This window comes from Terrapene carolina, unplaced genomic scaffold, assembly GCF_002925995.2.
Source record: "Terrapene carolina triunguis isolate 2854851 unplaced genomic scaffold, T_m_triunguis-2.0 Scaffold192, whole genome shotgun sequence".
Taxonomy (NCBI): Eukaryota; Metazoa; Chordata; order Testudines; family Emydidae; genus Terrapene; species Terrapene triunguis.
The window spans coordinates 1790481-1807899 of record NW_020664543.1 but is presented as its reverse complement, the minus strand read 5'-3'; the positions used below and the strand labels follow the sequence as shown (position 1 = coordinate 1807899).

The following is a 17419-nucleotide window of genomic DNA, read 5'->3' as shown; positions in this document are numbered from 1 at the left end:
GCGGAGGAGCAGCCGGGCCAAGTGGCGTTGCGGCCTGGTGCACAGGGTCTCTCTGCTCCTGTACAATGGAGCTCAGGGGAGTCAGCTCTTAACTTGACTCTTCATGGCACCAGCTTCTGCACTTTGTAGATGAGAGAGGGGAGACTCCCCAATCAAGGAGACCTAGGGTCCCTGCAGGAGGAGTAGCGGGAGAGACCGCGGACTGTAACGGAGTCTGTGCTGGGTGGGAGGGGACCAGAATTTCCCCCCACACCCGAAATATCTGGATTGACATCACTGAAACGGAGTGACCTGGGACATCTTTTGGCCTGTGTCAAAAGATGTCCCCTCATTCATAGGTGCAGGAACTAGGGGTGCAGCTGCACCCCGGGTCTTGGAGTGCTTTCCATTGTAGACAGGGTTTACAGTTTGGTTCAATGGCTCTCGGCATACACACAATAACAATTGTTCTGGCCCCGCTGCCCGCATTCCTTGGTGATAATACATTTTTCCCATATGGCATCTCTCTGCCATCAGTGTTAAAGGTGCCTCACTTGTCTGGAGCATGCAGAAAGCCAGGGGGACCCTGCCCCACGCTGCCACCCCGGGGACCCCCATGCTGGGAGCTGGGGGTCTGCCCAGGGCTGAGGCTGTGGCTTCTTGTGCCCGGTGTGCCCGTCCTTGGGGTGGGGCTGGCCCAGGGCCCCCTGGACCCGGCCGTGGCAGCTTTCAGCAGGGTGACATACAGGTGTGGGGCTGAGGCGGGCAGCTGGGCACAATAGGGCTGGACCTAGCGGTGCTGCTGCCCCCCCGGCTTGAAGTGGTTTCCATCGTCTCCAGGGTTTCCTTGGTTCAGTGGCTCCCAGCACCCCCACTACTGCTCCAGCGCCCCTGCCCAGGCGCCCACGGGCGCCGACGGTCGAGGCCCCTGGACGGGCCCAGCTGGAACTGCCTAGGGGCCGCTCAGAAGTACCGGGGGCCGCCTCGCAGGGGCTGTCCCCGCCGTGGGACCCCTGGTCCCGGGGAGGGGAAAGCGGGGTCCCTCTTGCCCGCGGTGGGGGCTGTCTCGTTGACGCGGAAGTGGAACAGACACCGGAAGTAGGAGGGGTGGCGCGTGTCCCTCCAGGTCCCCGCTTCGCGCGGGTCCCTGCGGGTGACGGCCGGGCGGAGCACGCCCCATAGCCTCGCGCCCGTTCGGGAGGGGGCGGGGCTGCGTCAGGGGAGGGGGCGGGGCTTCTTGTGCCCACGCCCCCTATGCCCCTCCCCCCACCCCCTCCGCCCGGCCCGGCCTCACGTTGCTGAACGCGGCGGCGGCGGCGGTAGGAGCAGGAGGGAGCCGTTGGTCCCGGCCCTTGTGCCTAGGGCCGGGGCGGGTCTGGAGCCACCCAGTGCGGGGGTGAGGCCGCCACCTGGGGCTGGTGAGGGGCCGCCTGCCGGGGCTGCAGCCTGGAGCGGGGCTTCCGCTGCGGGCGGTTGTATCTCGGAGGAGGGGATGGCACTGTGGGGGTGGGGCTGTATCCTGGATGGGGCGGGGGCATGTATCCTGGAGGTGGGGGGGGGGGGGGGGGGGGGGGGTGTGGGGGGGGGGGGGATGTATCCTGGATGGGGTGGGGGCGGGGGGCATGTATCCTGGAGGTGGGAGGGCTGTATCCTGGATGGGGTGGGGGGCATGCATCCTGGAGGGGGGGGTGTATCCTGGAGGTGGGAGGGCTGTAAGAGGGGCTGTATCCTGGATGGGGGGCTGCAGGAGGACGGGGAGCTGTATCCTAGAGACGGGTGAGGTTTGCACTTTGGGGGATACTAGGGTCCCCAGATGTCCTGTTTTTTTGGGACTTTTTCTTATATAGGCGTCTATTACCCCCACCCCCTGTCCCCGTTTTTTCACAGTTGCTGTCTGGTCACCCTAGGGGATACTGGTGGCTGCACAAAGGGAGTAGTATTCTCTAGACTGAGGATCTCACTTGCAACCCTGTATAAACGTGTCTCCTCCATAAGCATGCCTGATCCAGATGCTCTCGGCTTCTGTCTTCCTTTTGCCATTAAGGAGCGCAAGGAATGTGTGTTTAGCGGGGGCTTAGGCTCTGGGGCTGATGTTCTAATATGTGTGTCTTGGGTTTGTCATGTGGTTGCTTCTTAAATCCCACTGAGATTCTTCTTGTGGTTCTCTTCATCCTACTGAGTCTATCTTCCTACTCCCCACTTAGTGTGGGCTCTGCCCTGGGGGTTTCTGAACACTTGCTTGTCCTGTCCCATTTTCAGGTGCACATTTTATACTGATGATTATTTCCTTGTCTGCTTCTCTTTTTGCTACGTATGGATTTTGGAGTTTTTTTTTTCCTTCAGAGTAAGCAATTAAGATTCCTAGAAACAATCTCGGGTACCTACCAGGTACCAAGGAATTTGTAAAATTCTGTTTTTTACAAGCTCAGATAATGAGTTAATAATTAAAACAGTTCTGTTTGAAAATAGAAAAACTTTGGGTTGGAATGAATTTGGGACTTTGTCCCATCTCGGAGTGGTTAAATGGGAGATTCTGTGCTCCCAAATTAGCTGGCAATATATAGCAGGTGCCAGTGCCTGGAGAGCTAATTTTTCTGAGGATACAATTCTGTTAATTAATTTCTAGTTATTTCTGTGTGTATGAATTTCTCTCACACATTCTTTTTAAAACTTGTCTTTATTATGTCTACACTGACATGACTGCTGTGAAAGGTTTGATTCTCTCTGTAGATGTAAATGTTACAGTGTAGCTAATAAATTAGCATTTTTTTCTGCCCACTTGTTTTTTTTAATGTAGCAATGCCATCAGTGCAGAAGGAGGGGATTATTATTACTATTATTATTTTTTTATTGTAATTTGTATGTGCTGAATAATGAATGTTAACTCCAGAGACTATAAAACATTAATCTTGTAACTGTAACATGTGGTGTCAGCATTTTGAGATCCTTTTAATGTACATTTAGGTCTCTGGGCTCAGAAGCCAGATGTTAAAATGCATATTAATTACATGTTTTTTGTTCTCCTACCCCCATTTGTTCTTAATGGTAAAGGTGATGGGAGGGGACAAGAAGTGAGCACTGTGTTCCACCTGGGACCTTGAATGTGTCCATTTTTATCCTGTTCTTTCTCCTTCCCCTCCCCACTCTGTCCCCTACACTTCACGTTTGCTGTCCTCCCAGTGGCTAGCTGATACACTCCACCATGAATCCATCAACGCTATTCCGGAGTCAGCCCGAGGGTCTCAGGATAACTTAGCAAGATGCCTTCCTGTCCCTTTTGCTACCCTCAAAGGGTGTGAATGTTACTGCTGGGCGCATTCTGTGCCAAAAATAACACTACACAATCATGCCAGTTTCAATTACTTTGGTAATTTATTTCAAAATACCTGTTAGCTAGTACATCTGTAACAATACAGACACACACACAAATTCCCCCAGGAGTAGAGAGTTGAAGAAATCCCTGTGACAACCCAGTTCCTGTTTCTCTGCCCCTTCCTCATTTCCCCACCACCAGCCCAGCCAGGGGGTAGACACCCGCCCCCCTCCTCCCCAGAGCCCAGGGATCCAGAGGGAGCAACAGCCTGATGTTGGGTCCCAGGCTTGCATGGAGTTTCCTGCATGCCGCTGGGAACTGCAGCTGCCAGGATCTTTCTAGCTCCCCTCTCTCCCCCCAGCAGTGTCTTCTACGTGTGAGCTGAGTTCTGCCAGGTCCAGTGACCCCTTGTGGCAGCTAGCAGCACTGCAGCCTGTTTCTGTGGAGGAAAGGAAATTCTGCACGCATGTTAATTTCTGCAAAATTCTGCATTGCGCAGTGGTGCAGAATTCCCCCAGGAGTATATTCTGTTCTGCCTGAGGAGACAGAGCCTGCCCCACTCCTACCTCCTCAGAAACATCCTGAAGCCCTGTCCCTCCATGCTGAGTGTGCCGCAATAGTGAGCAAGAGGGACTGTAACTTTCTGTCACATGCATGACTGCCCCCCCGTCAGTGATTTACGTTTCTACCAGCTGCTCCAGGCACCCAAACCCACCTGTCTGTGCTGCCAGGGAGGGGCACATGACCGTTCTCGCGGCTTCCCTGTCAGAAGTCATTTTTCTGCAGGGAAGCAAAGAAATCTGTGGGGGACATGAATTCTGCACACACGCAGTGACGCAGAATTCCCCCAGGAGTAGAATGTGCTTTCCCTGCATTCTTAGCAGAAGCTGGACTGGGAATACTACTTAGACCCTCTCCCATGGCACTTTGGAGTAGTAACTAACCACTGCCCAATCACTGAAATTCCCTTTGAAGTTAACTTGAACAATATCGTTTTCCTCTGAATAGTCACAATACTTGTGACTTGACTTTATTATTCTTTGTATTACCGTAGTGCCTAGGAGCCCTGGTTGTGGACCAGGACTCTGTTGTGTTAGGTGCTGTACAAACACACAACACAAAATGGTCCCTGCACCAAAGAGCTTACAATCTAAGACAAGATAACAGACGGATACAGATGAGGGAGTATGAGACCGTCCTGGTCAGCATGATAGGCAGTGATCTCAGCACACTCAGTTGCTGCAATTTTATCATCAGCTAAGAGACAAAGATTGTTTTAAGGAATAAATATTACAAATTAATATAAGTGCTTCAGTCTAGTATCACGAAAAATCTGTATGGTTTGAAAGCTTGGGGCAGGGGCTGCATGTGGATATACTGCTCGTCATACTGTTGACACTCCGTAAACTAACTCCCCTTCCCCATCCTCTGTCTAGCTGTGTGTCTTTCCTCATATTGTGAGCAGTTCAGGGCAGGGGCCATGTCTTCTTGAATGTCTGGGCAAAATCTAGCTGCTAGCACAAACAAATAAGTAGGTTAAAAAAAATTGTGGAAGGGAAAGATAACAGTTATGTTAAACCCACATTGTTTCAAATGTCACTGGTGTGAATCAGTGAAGCTTATCTAAGTTGTGGCTTTTGACTAAGCGTTTATGCTCGGGAGAATTTCCTTCAGGAAGGAGATGTTTGTAAGGACGAAACCTAGCTCATTCCTATGGTATAATGCTTTATAGTGTCTTTCTTACAGACTGCATTCCCAAATACTCTCTAGAGCTACCTAGCATAGTTATAAAATGAAAAAAAAAAGTTGTAATAGCTAAGGAAGACAGGAATTAAGAGGGGTAGGCAAGGGGGTGTGTGTGTGTGCACGCGTGTGCAGGGGCAGGGATAAGAGATGACAGTTGAAAGTGGAGAGTTGATGAGATGGCCAGGTCCAGAGAGGCTGATGCAGCAGAGGAGAAGGCTATTGCACCCACTGTGGTGAAATTGTGTGAAGAAAGAAGACTTATGATGGGAGAGAAGTAAGGCTGTGGAGGGTTGCAGTTTTGACCAGTCTCCTGAAAGGAGAGGACAGCCAGTGGAGTTGTGTGAACATCATTCATTACGGCTACTCTTGTTCATGGGCGTGAGAAAGCACGTAGCAGTGTTCTTTGCCTACTGGAGTCTGGATGTGGAAAGAGGAAAAAAAAAAGAATTGCAATAGCTTAGGCAAGGGAAGATGGAGGCATGGATGAGAATTTCAGCTTGGGTGGAATCAAGTCCACGGTGTGCATCGGAAACATGGAGAGTAGTATGTAACCATACAAGGCATCGTGGTCTGAGCATGGGACTAGCAATCAGGAGCTCCTGAGTTTTAATTCTGCTTCAAATACTTCCTTGTGGCCTTGAGTTCATGAGTTAGCCTCTCTGCCTCGGTTTCCCCATCTGTAAAATGGGAGTGAAGCTTGCCTCCATCCAAGGGGGGTTGTGTAGATTAATGTTTGAGGAATGCTTTGAGCATAAGTGCTGAGTATTTTGTAGGTGTGGAAGAAACATTAAGAATCAAGCCAAGGTTGCAGATAGTGGGAGGAAGGAGGACAAGTGGGAGGCCTGAATCAGGGAGGAAAACGTTGTGTCTCAGGATGCTCATCTTGCATAAGGAAGGCACTTGTGTCTATGAGATGTTTAGCTGCAGGAAGTTGAGAGGAAGTGGCAAGTCTGTTTGGTCAAGACAGACTGAAGGTGGACAGGAAGGTGGCTTCTGAGTTTCTCTCTCCACTTATCAAAAGTGAGTGAATGCATTACTGTGCTCCAATTTGGGGTGTGAGGGAGGTTGTCCTAGTAATTAGCTTAGGGTCAGAGTCCGATCTAATGTAATTTTGGGTGACTCCTTTGAAATCAGAGGGCTTAATCCAGGGCTGATTTTGACCTCCGGAGGGTTTGACAAAGATCTTTGATTCCATTCATTCAACATCTCACTCAACATCTCACTGTGTGAACAGTCTAATGTCTGAGAGACAACCTGGGGGAAAATATTGCCTTTGCTATTCACTCGGGGAGTAGGATCTTGCTAGGCCTGTCCCTGTCTTCCCTCAGCCTGTCATGTGATAAGAATATGACTTTCAAACAATTACTTTTGGCTTCTGTCCTCTGCTCTGATGTGCGTAGCATTAGGGGAAGAGCTTTGAAATTGGCTTATTCGTCTAGTGATCAGAACACACTGCTGGAATTTTTTAGATGTTAATGGTTAGGACAGAAGGCCAGTATGGAGCAGTTATAAGGATATGGCTGGCAGGCACTTAATGTCTGACAGCTTCTTTTTTTTTTTTTTTTTTTAACAGCACATTGTACGAGTGCTGCAGAGTTCAGTATATGAAAAGATGCCCAGCCTGGGGGCGGAGGGTGTGTGCATGTGTGGAGAGGCGCATGTGTTACAAATGGTGATTCAGTTACTGTGCTGATATCGGAAGATTCAGCTCGGATGCAGAAGGAGTGGGGTATTTTAATGTTTGCTTTTTGTGCCATGGCAGGTGGGGCAAGGAGTGAAGAATGGGCTCTGGTGATAGCTTCTCCCTTCTCTTGCAGCTAACTCTCAGACCGCGGATGCTGGGCCTGTCCAAGTAGGGTGCTGAACCTCTTACCCCCTCTTTCTTCTGGGCTGAGATGCTTTGTCACTTCAGGTGAAGTCTTGGCCACACTGAAGTCATTTGGAGCTTTGCTCTTGACATCAATGAGGATTTCACTCTGATGCTAATAACAGCTCCTGCCCTTCTCCTTAACTGTGTACTTGGCACACTGCTGCTGCTGCCAATAGATAGAAATTAAAGATTTGGGGTGGGGGGGGGACCTAGTTCATTCTCCCCACAATCCGGGACTCATTCAGATGGCTCTCTACAGTATAGCTTTCCATAGCGTTGGCTAGATTAATTTTAAATAGCTCAAGCAAGTTGCTAGTAATCTGCTTTTTTCACACACAGATCTCAAAGCACAAAGGAGGGGTAAATGTCAGTGTTCTCCCCATTTGACACATGGGGACTCCGAGGGTCAGAGAATGACAGGTTTCAGAGTAGCAGCCGTGTTAGTCTGTATCCACAAAAAGAACAGGAGTACTTGTGGCACCTTAGAGACTAACAAATTTATTAGAGCATAAGCTTTCGTGGGCTACAACCCACTTCTTCGGATGCATATAGAGTGAAACATATATTGAGGAGATAATGACAGTGACTTGCTCAAGGTCATACACACGATAGTCAGGGTTCCTGTTTGCGGTCACTGGGTCACTCTGCATTCTCAGTGTTGCCTTTGTCCAACACAAACTAACACTCCCCTCTCCCTGGGCATTTGAGAGGATAACCTCTGCAATAGCCCTGGGATCTCTCCTGTGGAATAAGGCGTGCTGACATAGTATTAAAGTCAAATTCAAGTTGATTGGAAGAGATTCCCTTGATCAGGAAAATGCACAATTCATTTATAAGTAGATTGATAGGTAGATAATCTGATCCAAGTGTGACTCTAGTGCTGGTTTATCCTGTTTATCCACAGGACAGCCTGGTCTCATTTCCAAACCCCATTGTTTGGCTCGTATTACTTTTAAGTATTGTGTTGTTTTCTTTGATTAACAATCACCCCTTGGATCCAACAAGATCCACTGCTGCGCACAGAACTGCTCAGCAACTTGGCTTTCAAGCTGCTGCCTCCCTGCTCCCAAGTTTGGTCTGAATTTGTCTATCTAGAGACTGCAAGCTCTGTGATAAGGAGCTTTGTCGCCTTGTGTGTCTGTAAAGCACTGTTGTTACTGCACAAACCCAAAAATACATGCTGACCCCCCTGCCAGGGCCAGGCAGAAACCCTGCACTTCTCTTCTTGATCAGAGAACTGAAAGCTTGTGCAAATGGAGCCAGCAGAGGTTGGTCCAGGAATATCTGCCAAGTTGAGGGTGTGATCTGCCAACCCTCAACAGGATCTTGTTATTTAAGTTTGTGAAAGGGGAAGGGCCTTTCTAAACAAGGCGGCTGGCTATCAGAGCTATCTGAGACTGCTGGCTGGAGCTGTGCTTGGCGTCTAGTGAAGAGGACAACAGAAGTCGGATTCAGGGGGTTAGCAACTGAATGACTGCTGGCTGCATGATGTTTCTCTGGGGCGCTCTGCTAGCTGGGGAGCCCTGGCATTGGCTAAGAAAGGAACCAATGGCTGCGTGAATGGCCCCAGCAGCTGCAGCAAAGGGGTCTGACAATAGTTGCTGAGTGGAGCAAGCAAATCTTTTCTGTGTGTACTTAATAAAAATTGGCAGGCAGTGAGGGCTTATCAGCTAACTCAGTTCTCCAGCTTCCAGAGGGCAGGGTGGGTGATCTGGTTCCTGTTGGCATGTTAGCTGCTGCTACGTTGGAATAATCTCCGCAGTCACAAAAACCACAAATTTAATCTGAAATGTACCACTTAAAAAAAAAAAAAAAGGTACAACTCTAATGTTGACTTGCCAGCCCTGGAGATGGAATTCATCTTTGCATCCCCGGGATTGTGCAAGGCAAGGAGCAGTAGTACTGTACTACCCCACCATTGTGGGCAGACCCTCCCAAGGGCAAGAGAGGTCAGTCTCCACGGTGCATTCAGTCCTAGACCTCTTTGCTGAGGCTGCTAACTATTGTGCTGCTTGTTAATTTTGGTGATGGCAGCACCTGTCTGCTGGGAATCAGACTGAGACTCCCCAACCTCATTTCATGTAGGACACGGAACAGCCAGTGGATAACGCTTGAGCACTGCCAGTGTGGGCTAGAATCGAGCCAGCAACCTGGACGTGAAATAATCTCTCTCCCCTTCCCAGTCCCCTGAACCATCCACTCGCTGTATCTGAAACGCAGCACTTCTGCAATGCATGCCCAGTGCACCAGCCCAGATTTCCTTAGGAGCCAGTGTTTCATGTTCTCGAGCCTTCCACTCCCAACAGATGCCTGTGTGCACAGACAGAGCTGGAGCAATAGCCGCAGCCTAGGATCAAAGCAGCTCTTTTGGTTTTAGATCCTTTTCACTTCCCAGGGAGCAACTTTTGATCTTCGGTTGATGCTTTATTCTTTCTGAGCTAGATGGAAGCTAACGAAATGCAGCTGCTGCTGCTTTTCATTGGGAGAAGGCCTGGGCCTCTTCCGAGATTCCTGGGGGGCCCCTTGAGAGCTGCAGTGGTGCTGGGTGGGAGCTCCTGCTCTGTGCGTGGAGAAGTAGCCTCCAGCGGGAGTCCTCTCCCTTTATTTCTCAGATGCTTTCACTGAATCATAGCTGCCTCTGCCTTGATCTCATATCTCACTCAAACAGGTTCTGAATCTTTCAAGTGGCATTTAAGGTTTTGGTGAGATGACTGATGCAGCTAAAGTCCATTTTCTGTGAGGTACACGCAGCGAGGAGCAGCCTATCTGCCCCAAGACAGGATACAAGCTGTGCGGACTATTACATTGCTGTGATACAGGCTAAGTGTCTCCACTCCGGAGGTGTTGGCGCTTCGGGTCCTGTGATAAACAGGCAGGTTGCTCAGTGTCGCCAATCGCCATTGCTGTGAATTCCCTCAGCATCTTGTGTTGAAATGTTATTTTGTAACTTCTTACAGAGACAGTAGGGGAAATTGCTCCAGACATCCCTCTGCTTCCTATTCTGGGCTGGGGAGGGACTATTTTTTGTTTACGATTGTTGCAAAAGGCTTTTCCCCCTATCGAGAGTCTGAGCCTACAGTGCTGTGTTCTAAGACAGCCTGGAGAAGAATCAGTCCGGAGAGCCCCAGGCTGTGTTGTCTCTTTGAGGCTTGTGCCTGACAGGTGTGTTTCTGAAAGTGTGTGCAGCACTAGGGTCAGGAGTGAGCCTACGATGAGGCCAAAAAGTAAAGAAGGGCTTGCAAACCGATCCCCTTCAGAGCCACGTGGGCTCAGCACGGAGCAGGGTCGAGCCATCTCACTCAAGTCCCATTGATGACTGATGGGCACAAGCTGCCTTTGCTGAGGTCATGCTTCCAGCAAACACAAGTCAGGAAACTTGCAGTTCAGGCTTATGGCTTTTCCTGTAAAAAGGGCACTGTCAGCTACTCTTCGGAGCCTTGTTTACTGTCTCTTGTGACGAGCTCTTAGAAGCTGGAAAACAGTATTTCCTTCCCTGCAGCGTTTACCCTCCCGTTTGAGAAATGCTAGTTTTTCTTTTGCCTCTGTGTTTCCAGTGCAGAGAACAAGCTGCTCCCTTTTGTTCACTTCTTTCAATAAACCAGCATTGCTGGTGATGCCAATGTAGCATCCCACTACTCTGCTGCCTTGTCTACCCAGACTGGGAATTGGACATCAGTCTCCTGCGTGGCCATTAAGCCCCCAGTTTTATCTTGGCAGTTCTCCCAGCTCCTGCTGGCCCAGGTGGGATTTGGACTGGAGTCTCCAGCAGGCATGATCGGTTAAATCATTGTAGACAGGCCAGCTTTTATGCCTTCTTTTTCAGGTAAAGTGCTTTTTAAGGTATTAACCAGTGAAGCTGTGTTCAGAAGGGCGAGGGCTGTTCAGTATTAGGTGCTGTGAACTCTTCAGGCCCCAGTGGTGTTTCTAGTGCACAGAGTGTCTCTGCGAGTAAGCGGGGTGGAGGGGTTCTCACTGACCTGTAACTTTTTCTTCTTTCTGTTCCTGGCTACATCATTTGCTTGTTCTGCTGGTACGTGGAATGTACTAGCTGATCTCTCCAGGTCTGCACCTGGGCCCATGGAAATCTCTGGTGTGTGCTGGGTCAGGTTGGCCTGTCCATTAGGGAATGAAGAGTCAACAGAAAGGAACAGCTTTGTCTCGGAGAGAACTTCCCGGCGGTAGCTGCTTTCCCCTGTCCTTCAGGTGGAACGGAAGCTGGAGCTCTGCCTTTGTGTTTTGGGTTGTTAGTGGGATTGCTTTGTGCCTGCTCCGCTCCGTGTTTCAGCACATCAAGCGCTCTTCCTGGCCTAGCTGTTTAATTATGTATAGCCTGAGCATCCCATCTGGATTCGGGATCTGGCTTCTCATTGACAGCGCCTCATTTTCAGTACAACGCTTACTTGGTGGTTACAGGGGGATCATATTCCACAGCTAGCTTAAGTTACCTATTGACGGATGAGACGCCCCCCACGTGGCCCAGGGATGGCGTTCCATATTCTGTTCCAGAATCCATTTGCCTGCTGCGTGTTGAATGTTTTCTCTCTCTTCCCATCCCCCCCAAAAAGCCCTGTTTAAATAATGTCAAGGTTATGCCAAAAGTCAGGAAATCCAAGCGAATGGCCTTTTAAGCTGTACTACCATCAAGGGATCAAGTAGAGGCCCTGACGCCAAGGATGGGGTTTCTGCCTCCACTTTCATTTCCCTGCCTCGTGTTGGGTCACCTCACTTCACAGCTTTTGTGTACTTAGATTTTGGGTAGACCCTGCAGGATTCCCCGGCCTGCCACATGGCCGTCATAGGAGAAACATATCAGACAATTTTCTGAGCCCTCCGGGTCACTCGTAGTTGGGGTTTTTGAATGACATGAGTTGCTCCTTCACCTCCTCTCCCCCATTATAATAACAATACTTAGCTCTTCTCGCCCCCCAGGGAGCGAGAGCCTGGGACCAGGACTTAAACCTTGGTTTCCAACGCTGTAGTGCAGGCCCTGCCTACACCAAGCATGCTTCTCTGGTTTTTCACTTGCTAACACCAGCAGAGCTCCACCAGTGTGGGGCAGCCTAGGGTGCATGGCTCACCAGCTGGTGCCACGGCTTAAGCACCATGTCAGTCTGACCTGCTTTGAGTCTCTCCGGACCTGTTGTGGCACGGCCGAGTCTCTTCCCTTCTCTGTGCCTCTGTTTCCCCATCTGTGAAGCGGGGATGATAAGACTGATTCTGAGTGGTTGGAGATGCGGGGATGAGGTAGCAGCTGACGGGAACCTTGCCTCTCTGTGAGGGTAGCAGCGTTGTCCTCGGTTGGTGGTGGTGGTTCTCCACAGCAGGAAGTTCTCGCTCCTGTCTTGCAGCTGTCATGTTGCATTTCTCCTAACGCTGTTTCTTCCCTCTTGGCAGATCTTTTGTCTGAATTGGGCTCCTGATTGAAGTTGACGGATAATGGAAACATTCCCCTGGCAATGTCTCTGGGGCGACTCCTCCGACGTGCCTCTTCGAAAGCCTCTGACCTCCTGACCTTAAACCCCGGTGGTGGCGGTGGTTCGTCCTCCATACTGGATGGGGAGATTATCTACTCCAAGAACAATGTATGCGTCCACCCTGCCGAGGTGCTCCCAGGTGTCGGGGAGCATCACCCAGGTGATGGGGTGCTGCGCTTGCTGCTCACTCTTCTTTCTGTCTCTGGGAGTGTCTGCGTGTCCATGTTGGGGTTGGCATGCATCTGGGTCTGAGCACTTCAGGGGTGTTACCGTGGGGAGTGGGAGCTGAGGGACTGAGGAAAGGCGTCCGCTGAGCTGAGCCGCCACGTGTTCTCATCAATGTATCTGTTGTTTTCCAAGGAGCTGTTTGGTGGTTTGAGCAGGGGATGGAGCAGTGGGATTCCTGGCTCTGCCACTGCCTCCCTGCGTGACTGTGCACTGATCACTTCACCTCTCGGGGCGTCAGTGTCCCCAGCTATAAACTAGGGCAAATGCTACTTGCCTTGGTTCCCCGGGGCAGTTGGGTAATGAGGGTTATCGTTAATGTCTGTAAAGTGCTTTGAGATCTCCAGAGAGGGTCAAAGTTGTCATTTAATGTGTAACACTTGGTCCTTCCCTCCCTCAGCTGCACTCTGGGAGGCCAAGTGCCATCACACCACCCTGATGGAACCAGCAGCCCCTTCAAGCATCCGGGGACAAGGAAAACCCTGATATTGGCTTCACTGGAGTCGATATAGGGCTTATCTTTTCTTTCTTTCTCCCCATTCTTGTCTGCTAGTGGGACCCTGTGTAGCCTTGTAAATGGACACCCGGTACTGGCTTAATATTGCAAAATAATTATTTTGCAAATATTGGTTTGCATTAAACTTGTGTGTGTGACTATTTTGGGTTGGCTTTCCAGGAACCTTCTAGTGCCCTAGCTCTGCTAGGGCAAATACTCAGGAGTAACCAGTGTTTAGCGCCCACATAGAATGGGGATAATTAAACAACAGTGCAAATCTGACATTGAAGTCTGTAATTCAAAATTCACTCTTGATTAGTTGCATAACTCGCCCAATCGGGACTGAAATGAGGGCATGTGATTTCTGTAATTACCCGGCCCAGAAGGTATTTGGCAGATGAAATTCAATGTTGATAAATGCAAAGTAATGCACGCTGGAAAACATAATCCCAACTATACATATAAAATGATGGGGTCTAAGTTAGCTGTTATCACTCAAGAAAGAGATCTTGGAATCATTGTGGATAGTTCTCTGAAAACATCCACTCAATGTGCAGCGTCAGTTTAAAAAGTGAACAGAATGCTGGGAATCCTTAAGAAAGGGATAGACTATAAAATAGAAAATATGTTATTGCCTCTATATAAATCCATGGTACACCCACATCTTGAATACTGCATGCAGATGTGATTGCCCCATCTCAAAAAAGATATATTGGAATTGGAAAAAGTTCAGAAAATGGCAACAAAAATGATTAGGGGTATGGAACAGCTTCCGTATGAGGAGAGATTAATGAAACTGGGACTTTTCAGCTTGGAAAAGAGACGACTAAGGGGGGATATGATAGAGGTCTATACAATCATGACAGGTGTGGGGAAAGTAAATAAGGAAGTGTTATTTACTCCTTCTCATAACACAAGAACTAGGGGTCACCAAATGAAATTAATAGGCAGCAGGTTTAAAACAAACTAAAGGAAGTATTTTTTTAACACAATGCACAGTCAACCTGTGGAACTCTTTGCCGGAGGATGTTGTGAAGGCCAAGACTATAACAGGCTTCAAAAAACAACTAGATAGCCATTGATGAACCTATGTCAAAAGCTGGGAATGAGTGCCAGGGGATGGACCACTTGGTGATTCCCTGCTCTGTTCATTCCCTCTGGGGCACCTGGCATTGGCCACTGTCTGAAGACAGGATACTGTGCTAGATGGGCCCTTGGTCCGACCCAGTATGTCCATTCTTATGTTCTTATTCATAAGCCATTTGCAGATTCAAAGGGATTATTTGCAAATAATGAATATTTGAGAGTTTCACAGTCTGTTTGCAGATGGAGGAGAAATCTGCCAAATGACTGGATTGCTTTAGCCCAGCTGTATTGGCAATGGAGGGGGGCAGGGGCTAAACATGGCTGATAATGTCCTGAGAATACAGTTTAAGTCCTAACCGGTTGGTCCTGTGCTCTCTTGAAGGCTATTTATGCTTGTACATGGAGAAAGATGAGCTCCTTGGTACCACGCTTATCCTTGCCTGGGTCCCAAACTCCCGTATTCAGAGGCAGGATGAAGAAGCCCTGCGCTATATCACCCCTGAGAGCTCCCCGGTCCGTAAAGCTCCCCGCAAGCGTGGCCGCCACACTCAGGGGTTTGGCACCGTCCAGCAGGCTTCCCCAACCGATCAGAAACGAGCAGTAATTCCGAAAGACGACGAGATCTTGGCTGTGTCTCAGCTTGTCAGAGATGTGGCTCACCTCGGCTCCCCTTCTGAAGAAGGGGAGAAGCTGTCTCAATGTTGCCTGGCAACTGACGGTACCCACAACTCCACACAGCCTGCCCACAGTGACTCTGGAATCTTATCGACAATCAGTTCTCAGGAGGAGCAGAACAGATCGGAGTTGTCAGTGGAGGGGACAGAGGAAGGGCTGGACTGCAGGCTAGAGCAGGGGGAGGACGAGGGCTCCTTGGAGCTGTCTGCTGATGATGTGAGCAGGGATAGTACTTTTGACTCTGATTCTGATGCCTTCTCCTCCCCGTTCTGCCTCTCTCCCATCAGCGAAGCCCTTGGGGAAGGCAGCAGCTCTGTGTTTCTGGATAATGAAAGCAGGTGAGTTTGTCACATTTTTACAGCTTCCTGGTGGGTGGGGTGGGGTGGAGGTGAAAGGAGGCTGACGGCTTAAGAACATAAGGAAGCTAATGCGCTTAAAAGAGGCATTGAGCTCAGTTTAACTGCTCTTGCATTGGGTTCGCTTTAATCCCCCTTCTCATTGTTTTATTCCCTTCCTTGACATCTAACTTGAAAAGCCTTTGGGGAAATGCCCTGAGTTGCCCAGTCCCCGTTCTGCTCATTGGAACCTTCAGGCTCTTCCCCCTTCTGTGCCCATAAACTCATTCTGCAGGCTCGCACGGAGTCACCTGGCGCGTGAACCTGCCAGTCTGCCGCGGGTCTATCGCTATGGGAAGGGGTTCTCACAGCAAATTCTTTGGTGGCCTCAGAGCGCGGCTACCAACTCTCACCAGCGGCTACACTGATGCTTTCCTAAAATACTTCATTAACTTTAGGGAAAACAATTAAATATACACAGATTCACATCCAAGTCATTGCAATGTATATTTGTAGGGGTTTTTGGCAGATTTGGTAACAAAAATAATGCTGCCTCCCCCTTCCCCCCCACCCCCCTCCAGGGCTTAATGGGTCCTGGGGCTTGCTGAGAAAAGTGATATTTGTATATTTGTTAATATCACAGCACACTTAGTAGCTACCTGGTGTACACTGGGAGCCTGTGAAAAGTGATATTAACAAGCATGCAAGTATCACTTTTCACAGCAGAGTTGCTAGCTGAGGCTAGGTCTACACTGGGGGGGGGATCGATTTAAGATATTCGCGTAGCTGAATTCGACGTATCCTATTTGACTTACCCCGCTGTGAAGACAGCGGCAAATTGACCGCCGCGGCTCCCCTGTCGACGGCGTTTACTCCTCTTGACGAGGTGGGAGTACGCACGTCGATTCAGGGATCGATTTATCCGTCTAGATGAGACACGATAAATCGATCCCCGAGAGATCGATCTCTACCCAACGATCCGGGCGGGTAGTGTAGACTAGTCCTAAGTGATACTTGCATGTTAGTTAATCACTTTTCTCAGGAAGCCCCAGGACCCATTAAGCCCTGGATGGGGGGCAAAGGGGGAGGCAGCGAGGGCCTGGTGGGATGGATGTGGGGCTGGGGAAGGCAGCAGGGGCCCGGGGTGATGGGGGTGGGTGATGAGCCCCACTGTTGTGTGGCCAGAGCCAGGGCCTGGTGTCTGCTGCCATGTGGCCAGGACCGGGGCTCAGTGCCCCCAGCCAGAACCCGGAGCTGGGGACAGGAACTGTGTGGCTGGAGCCAGGGGTCGGAGCCACAGCTGGAGATGTGGGTCAGCGCCCAGGGCTGGTACCTGCTGCTGCACGGCCAGAACCTGGAGCTGGGTGCCAGAGCGCAGGAGTGCGTGGCTGGAGCCAGGAGTCAGCGCTGCCGCTGTGTGGCTGGAGACAACGCTCACTGCCGTGTGGCCAGGGCAAGGGGTCAGCACCCAAGGCCAGTTCCCACCACCGCGCGGCCGGAGCCCAGGGCCAGAGCTGTGGGTCAGCGCCTGCTGCCGCACAGCTGGGGCAGGGGGTCAGTGCCAGGGGCTAGGGCCGTGTGGCTGGAGTCCGGGGCCAGAGGCCTACTGAAGCTCCGCGGCTGGAGCCGGGGGCTGGCGCCCAAAGCCCCGTGTTTGGAGCCAGCTGCCATGCAGCTGGGACTGGGGGTCGGCACCTATGGCCAGCACCTGCCACTGCGTGGCCGGAGCCTGGGTCTGGAATCAGAGGCCGGAGGCTGAAGCCTCTCAGCCAGAAGCCAGGGTCGTGTGGCCAGAGCCAGGGGGGAGGAAGAGGGTCAGTACCCGCTGCCCCGTGGTCAGAACCCGAGGCCCGCATGGCCAGGTTCCTGAAGTCCCGCTGCTGGAGCCTGCCACCCAAACCCCCTCCTCCAACGTGGGTCAAGAACTCACCTTGCTCTTGCAGCGTTGTGCCCCCCCCTCTCCAGAGGCAGTGCAGGGCGCCGCATCCAGGAGCAACAAGGAGGGAGGGGGAGAGGCCGATGCTTCTCCCCCATCACCACCCAGGAGGCTGTCGTGGGTGGACAAAAAGCCCCTGGTGGCCACATGCAGCCACGGTGTCCACATTTGAGAAATGTTGATCTAGATGGGATCCGGTCCTCCTCGGGAGTGCCTGTTTGGGATGAGGAGGACACCTTGGCACTGAATTAATGACTGGAATGCCCCTGCATCCTTGCTGTACA

At 50.7% G+C, this 17419-nt stretch overlaps 1 protein-coding gene across 4 annotated transcripts in view; it reads left to right on the top strand.

The window, feature by feature from the left end:
* Window positions 1–1289: 1289 nt before the first annotated feature.
* Window positions 1290–17419, top strand: part of TBC1D16 (TBC1 domain family member 16) — a 41251-nt gene continuing 25121 nt past the window's right edge. The window contains exons 1-3 of one of the 4 annotated variants that reach the window (XM_024205933.3): window positions 1290–1375; window positions 12303–12542; window positions 14572–15202. In XM_024205933.3, the coding sequence (XP_024061701.1) occupies window positions 12365–12542; window positions 14572–15202 (809 nt within the window). In that variant the 5' untranslated portion in view covers window positions 1290–1375; window positions 12303–12364. Of the gene's footprint in view, window positions 1376–12302; window positions 12543–14571; window positions 15203–17419 lie in introns of those variants that run through there. The other 3 variants (XM_024205936.3, XM_024205934.3, XM_024205935.3) reach the window with 3 other exon arrangements.